This window comes from Tachypleus tridentatus, chromosome 2 (genome assembly GCF_004210375.1).
Source record: "Tachypleus tridentatus isolate NWPU-2018 chromosome 2, ASM421037v1, whole genome shotgun sequence".
NCBI classification, from domain to species: Eukaryota; Metazoa; Arthropoda; class Merostomata; order Xiphosura; family Limulidae; genus Tachypleus; species Tachypleus tridentatus.
In genome coordinates this window covers 91,858,430-91,866,089 of record NC_134826.1, presented here as the reverse complement: position 1 = coordinate 91,866,089, position 7,660 = coordinate 91,858,430, and the positions used below count along the sequence as shown (strand labels likewise).

The following is a 7,660-nucleotide window of genomic DNA, read 5'->3' as shown; positions in this document are numbered from 1 at the left end:
CTGAAAATAAACAAAAATTAATTCATACAGGTAGACTAGACTAGATATTACTGTTAGTAGATACCGTGTCTCTACTTCTGTAGAGACTTATTTTTATATATCCTGTTCAATCTATACAATAGATCAAAATATGTATCAAGAATTATAATATTTATGCATTTTCTTTTCACAAAATAAAATAAAACTTCACATACACACAAAGATGTATATATTATAACCATAAAATTTTCATGCCATAAACTAAAACACATTAACATGACATTTTTTTTTTAAATACACTGCACATTTTTTTTAAATGATCCTAGGGTACAAGCTATAGCGTGGGTTATGAAGTTTATCCTAGGTCTTGGAGGTGACTGCGGAAATAGGACCCACATTGCGGTGGGGATGCACTGTCTATTAGTCTTAACCTCCAATTCGCTAGTCTCGCATGAAAAAAAATTAGAAATTAGGAGAGCGAGATGTGGATGCTCAAGCCCACTACGTCCCACATCTATATCACCCTTCACTGCCTACAGATAGTTGTGTGAAGGTGACTGCTCTCCTAATTAGAATAAGAAAAAGATAAATATAAACAGATGAAAAAATAAAATAAGGTACTATCATTTGGGAGTAAGTAAGATAAAACTTACCTCTTGAAGTTAGCATTCCTGACCCCAGTATGCTAGAGGCACTAATTAACACGACATCAGTAAAGTAATAGTTTCAAATCAAATCAAATTCGTGGCAGGTATTCCGATTTAACACTTTGCACCACAGAAAGAAACGCAAAGCAATCAAGGGTGCTCAGAAGGGGCCTTTTCTTTGCCCTACTCATGAAGTTAAATTTTGTTGGACTAGTGATGAAGAGCTAAACCGAAAGAATTTTAAGTATACCAGATTATACTGCAGGCTGGTGACAAAGGTCTGTTGGTGTTCTGCAAGAGGCTAAATATTGATCCCCCCCCCCCCAAATAAACACAGGAGGATAGGGATCTGTAAATCCAAAATCCTCAGAATTTACTGTGGGGGTAAGCAAGAGTACCAGAGAAAACCAACTTTCACAATCAGGGCGCCGAATAATGTACCCTGACTGTGCTCGGAAGTTGCTCTGAGGAAAAAACAACACACACATACACACAATGAAAGTGACAGTTTACTGTGACTGTTGTGCTTTTATATTGGACTTAAGGTAGTGTCAAATTCTTAGATGACCTTATTTTTAACTAAACATTTTTAGTAATTTTTAATAGATTTCTCTGATTTTACTTTCTTTGTATTTAATACATTTTTCTATTTATTACAGAATAATTTAATAATTTTATCTAAAATTTTCATTATTAACTCCATTAACTATTAATTTTCGTATCAGTATATCAACATTATTAATCAAATATTGTAATTTATTACAAATTTTATAATATCTGAATAACTGAAAAAAAATCTATAACATATGAAATACTCTTAAATTTCTAAATACACCTCTTGCCTAATATACAATGAAAGAAAAATACTTTCCAACTAACTCAAGTAAAGTTATTTTTCTGGACATATTTCACTACCAAACCATTTTAGAAGTTTAAAAATATGGATAATTGATGCTTTGCAGAATTCAGAATTAAACAAATGCTCAGATTCTCAGCAGTCTCACAAGTTTAACAGTACAAGTAATTGATATTCTAAATAATTCAAAATTATATAAAATCCTCAGTGTTCAAATGTTACTTACCATCACTGTACTGAAAAGTTGCATCAATATTATAGGGTACACCCTTCCACATGCTCATATGTCGTGGGTAATCTAGTTCTACTCTTCCTTCAGTCTCGTCATAGCGCCAATATTGTTTCCCACTGAATAAATAGGTCTTGCCATTGTGTCCCCATACCATAGCTCCATCAATCTTCTTTAAACGTGCTGGTAGGCCAAGGTCTACTAGAGGACGAGGGTATCCTGCTTCTGGTTTGTTTGCGTTAAACAACCAGTACTTATTCCCTGTTAAGAAAATATTAAGTACACATCACCATAATTTTATGACTAGCAAACAATAGATCTTTCTTTTTAACGAAACAAAATGTTATATGCTTAGGCAGACTTGTAACAATGGCATAAATTAATTAAATATGCAACAGCAGTAACATTCACATAGTCATGTCCTGTTTAACTTTTGCATTTATTTAATAATATCTATGACAAATACAACATATGCAGTTTCAGTATGAGAATGAGATTTACAAAAATCTGAAGATTATTAAACTGGTTTTGTATACTTAATTGGTTGGTTGTCTGTGCCAAACAACTGGTAAAATATTAGAAAAAAAAAGTATAATTATTAATATTTGCAAAAAGGAATCGTGTTAAAACAGAACAAAGTCTAATTTTGATTCAAAAACGTAAATAGCATTAAAAAGGCCAATGGCTCTCAAAAAAATAAAAACATTTGTAAAGTGGACAGTTTCACCATCACCAATGAAACTTTCTTGTGTCAAGGGTAAAACTGTGGATAAAACATGTCTAAAATGGTGCTCTCATTCAGGGTCATAATGGTGCTACGATAGTAAAATGTGGGCTATTGTGACTTGCGTGTTACACAGATCAAACACTGATGCATAAATTCCAGATAAAAGAAAACGACTAGTTACAAAGCTGTGACCAGTGCGTTGTCTAGTTAGACTTCCTCTTTCCGATCTGTACAGAAACAAGAGGCCAAAGTCCAATAGAGGGTTTTATCTGGAAAAGCTTGTTATCACGTTGCTCACTCCAAGTCGACTGCCAACTGTTGCAGATTTGAGCCTTCAATACAGAACCATATTCCACGTATTGAACAGGTATGGCAGAGATAGCACCAGAGCAAACAAACATAGCTGTGGTGTCAGTAAGCTTGTTCTCGCGAATACCAATGTGGCCTGGTATCCAGAAGAACTGGATAGAAGAAATGGCGTACAGTTCGGCAGTGAACACAGAAAGTGTAGATGGGATTGTGTGGGCAACCACAACGAACCATGGCAAATCCCACAGAATCACCTGATTTTAAACCAAAAGTATAAATATAAGGGCGGTACTTCCAATCAGGAGTATCTGCTTTTATCAGATGAATCAAAGTAAAATCACAATTAGGAATGGTAGTATGCCATATTGGGATGGGCTGACCAGTGGATACAGCAGTGTCATCCAAGGACAGATTCATTTCATCCAACTGCACCTGGATATGAAGGCCAAAGGGAACAATGGCAAATCATCTGTTCTGAAAAAGCATGGCCTATTGAGGAAGGAAAATACAACCCCAGGTGGGATGCTGTGGTAAGGATTGAAGTTTTGAAGCATACAGTAAAGACAGTTGCAAACGGCAGAGGTTCGTGAGACTCTGTGTATAAACTCTAGACTGAGGAAGTGTGGAAAGGTCCCATGCAGAGCCGAAGCCCCTGGTGATAAACGAGATCCAGCGTTTTCAAGGCCGAGGTCCTGGCAGAGCCATAGACCGGAGATCCACAGTCCAGTTTTGATCGAATGAGAGCATGATATATCTTTAGCATAGAACATCGATCCAATCCCCAAGAGGTGGAATAGAGGACATGGAAGATGTTCAGTGCCCTTGCACACTTGATTAATAGCTGCTTGATGTATGGTATAAAGGTCAGCTTACGGTCAAAGATAAGCCCCAAGAACTTTTCCTCAGGGACCATGGGAAGCACAACTTCACTGACATGGAGTTTTAGATTGGGGTGAATACCCCATTGACGGCAGAAGTGCATGCAAACGGTTTTAGAGAGAGAAAAGTTAAAACCGTTTGCTGTGGCCCACTGCAATAAATTATTGAGGGCAGTCTGTAGCTGCTGCTCAATAAACCTCACCTTCAATGACTGACACAAGAAGTGGAAGTTATCAACACAGAGCTCATTTGCAACAGTAGCAGGGAGTTGTCCAGTGATGGCAATAATCTTTATACAGATAAGTGTGATACTCAAGACACAGCTCTGAGGGACACGAAGATCCTGTAGGAAAGGACGGGAAAGTTGTCACTTTAGAAAGGCTTCTCTGATTGACGTTTCAAATTGAATCAGGTGGTCCATGGTGGAACTCACACTGGGTGAGCAAGAGGAGGTAGTTTGATTCAGGGAACCAAACAAGACGAGCAATTGATCATTCTCTCTAAGGTCTTACAGAGACAGCTTGTCAAAGCAATGGGACAGTAGTTTGAAGGAATCTTGAGATCCTTCCCAGGGTTAGATAAAGGTGAATAGCCTGGTCCCACGCATCAGGACAAACATCCTCCTGTCAGATCTGGTTAAAACAACCAGAAAAATGGCAAGAAAAGCAAGAGAGGGATAGTGCATCATCTAGAAATGCATATCATTAGGTCCAACCAATGTACTGCCAAACTGATGAAAAGCCAGCTTAATTTCTACCAGTGTAAAGGGGCAATTATAGTCATAGAGATGATCAACCCAAAAGGAAAGATTCGATCACTCTGCCCTAGTCTTAATGGATAAGTGGACGATGAAGAAGAAGTGTTAGATACCTGGCAAAAGCTTCCGCTGAGAGTATTGGCAATGCTCTGGCCATCAGAGAGGAAGACTGAAACGAGACAGGATTATACTGCCAACTGATCTTCTTAATCTTGTCCCATATGACTTTGGAACTGTGGGTAGAAGAGATGTTAGTTGTGAATTTAATCCAAGATTCCTTCTGGGTTTGATGACTTACTTGCCAAGCATGCACATGGGCTCACTGAAAAGCAAATATGAATTGAAAGCGTGGAATACCTACCAGGCCCATTTTTGAGCCTTCCATGCCATGTAGCAGGCAGGATTCCACCATGGATGAGGACACCATAGAAAACATGTCAGGGTTTTAGGAATACATTGAGCAGCTGCCTAGATAATACAGTCAGTTACTGCTGCTATGTAGTCATCTACTGACGGCTTTCAGACGACAGCAGAATCAAGTTCCATGATAGCAGTGAAAGAGGGCTAGTTGGCTTGGTCCAGCCTCCACTGGGGAACATGAGTTAGGTGGTATCAGCCACGGCCAGTCTCTCTTCAAATGATAGGAAAATGATCACTGCCCTATGGATTACTGTCAACCCTCGATGAAAAAGTGGGAGAACCATAAAGGGGAGCAGACTGAGAGATCAACAGCAGTAAAAGACTGACTAGGTGCATGAAAATAAGTATAAACACCAATATTGAAGAGAAAAAGCATATGCTCTATGGAAGGACCTCTACCATCAATATCAGCACCTCCCCAGAGGGCATTATGTTCATTAAAGTTCCCCAGGATTAAAAAGGGAGATGGCAACTGTTCAACAAGAGCATCAAGGTCTGATTGATCATAGATCTCTCCAGAATACAGGTAGAGAAAACAAACAGTGATAGTACAACCGAAGGAAATACGGATGGCTATAGTATCCAAGGGTGCACCAGGTGATAAAGACAGGGTGGGTATATGCTGATCAACCAGTAGGGCCACCCCTCTATACACTCGTCCATCACACAACCTGTCATTTCTGTACAGAGAAAACTGCCAAAAGGTGACTGTATCAGCAGATTACAGGAAATACACACAGGATGATAAAAATCAGTCAGTGAACTGATGTCATCCAGATTAGAATGTAAACCTCGACAGTTCCACTGTATCAAAGTGGCAATTTTTACATATGTATAGGCGAATTAGGTGGAGAGCCCTTCTGTTTTGGACCACGTCTTTTTTCTTTATTTTTTATTCGAAGGAGGTCTATTGACTTCCATGGATTCTGTCCTGGGTTGATTGGGCAGGTCTCTGTCGTTGGAAGAAGATTCCAGCGACTGAGGGCGTGAACAAATGATCGATCTGCATCTCAGAGCCAGAGAGTAAGAAGATGGACACAAGGAAATTCCTGAACCCAGAACCAAAACAAGTGGATCTGGGGATCTGCTGGAAAGAATGGTAGGGACAGAAATGAGTGTTGACATTGATTTATCAACTTTCTTAACAATGGAGGGCAAAAGACTTTTCACGTGGTTTGAGAATGATTCTTTTGGAAGCATGGAGAGATCCCTCTGCTCTCCCACTGTAGCAGTGGAACAAAGTACTGCAGCATGTGTCTGAAATGGAGTGGTCAACAGTAACTTTCGATCCTTGGGGTAAGATATGTTGTGAACCGTTTTCAAATGCTGTGCCTCTTTTTCTTACACCTGCCTAGGGCATGAACGAAAGTAAGATGGATGAGAGCCACTACAATTAACACAGTGAGGATCTATTTCACACTCATAATGTTCATGGTCCTTGTCAATACAACACGACCGAACTGCCGACATTGGCAACATTTGCGAGAGTTTGGAATATATGGCCATACCTTACAATTTAGGTAACCTGTATTGATGGTGGCATGTGGACGTGGTGATGTAAATGTCAAAATTAGGACATTGGTCAACATCATAATTCCATCGTTGTGAGTGGAAATATGCCTCACTGAAGAAACTCCTTGGGTGGAGAAACCAGCGAGGATCTCTGACTCAGGGATGTTTTTCACATCTCTCTCAACAATAATTCCATCTGACAAAACCAAAGTAGCATGGGGAGTAACATCAATGGCCTTCAAATGCAAGACGAGTTCAGTGTGTTTAGGAGTGGATGTTTGCACCAATATGTCACCAGAATGAAGCTTTTTGGCTGACTTAGGAGAACGAGGAAGGAGAACCCTTCTAGTACTTTTTGAATAAAAGGGAGACATTTGCTTTAAATATTTGTCTGAAAGAGAATGTAGTATCAGAAAATGAGGTACAGGTGTTGAAAAGGTTGAAGATTGCTACTCAGAATCTTCAAGATGTGGTTGTTTACCTGTGGTCTGTTTTCACTATCTTATTTAAATTTTTATTTGGGGGATCTATAATCAATGCCCACTGACCCCACCCACCATAGAGCCCTATGAGGGGATGCACTACAATGCCAAACAAGGACACTGCAGCAATGCCAGGGTTTTGTAAGCACTGTACCCAAACACCAGGATCAAACACAACATCCATAACACCCGTTGAAAACATCCAACACTGGTACTTGGTGGACCCTATCTTGTGTGAACCAGCCGAATGACCCAAGGGGTCACCCCAAGGCTGCCTGTCTACAGGAATTCAAGGCCAAAGTGGTGTGTTAGGGTTGGACCCCTCAACCATCAGTATCCTCTCCTCCAATTCACGGGACACCATGCATGACAAACATGTGGATGGATGTTTAGATCCCAGAGGAGGTAAACTGAAAGAGCAGAACCTTCCCTGGGAGGTTCCCTCACCACGTACAGGAATCCACACCAAGGGGTCTGTCTAGATTAGTGTTTCTCGACTACTGGTTTGTTACAATCACCTTGCTGGTCGATATATTTCACAAAATGAAAACTTGATACAATATTCATATGTAAATTGCCTCCTGCTAGTACAGCGGTAAGTCTCCGGATTTACAATTCTAAACTCAAGGGTTCGATTCCCCTCGATGGGCTCAGCAGATAGCCCGATGTGGCTTTGCTATAATATAAACAAAGACAAAACAAAAGACATATGTAAATCATAATGGTTTTTCACTGTGCTTGCATTTAAATGGTCTGTAACAGCAGGCCCACCAACAGGAGCCCGAACGAATGAAACCTGGTTATACCATAAAGCACATTTTTACACTGTGAGATAAAAAACAGCTGCTGCTATGATTTTACTT

General features: G+C 39.7%; 1 protein-coding gene across 1 annotated transcript in view; it reads right to left on the bottom strand.

Annotated features, from left to right (window-relative positions):
* Positions 1–7,660, bottom strand: part of LOC143244527 (matrix metalloproteinase-25-like) — a 77,346-nt gene that overhangs the window by 4,561 nt on the left and 65,125 nt on the right. Inside the window, exon 7 of the mRNA XM_076489370.1 lies at positions 1,709–1,972. Coding sequence (XP_076345485.1) covers positions 1,709–1,972 — 264 coding nt within the window. The remainder of the gene's footprint in view (positions 1–1,708; positions 1,973–7,660) is intronic.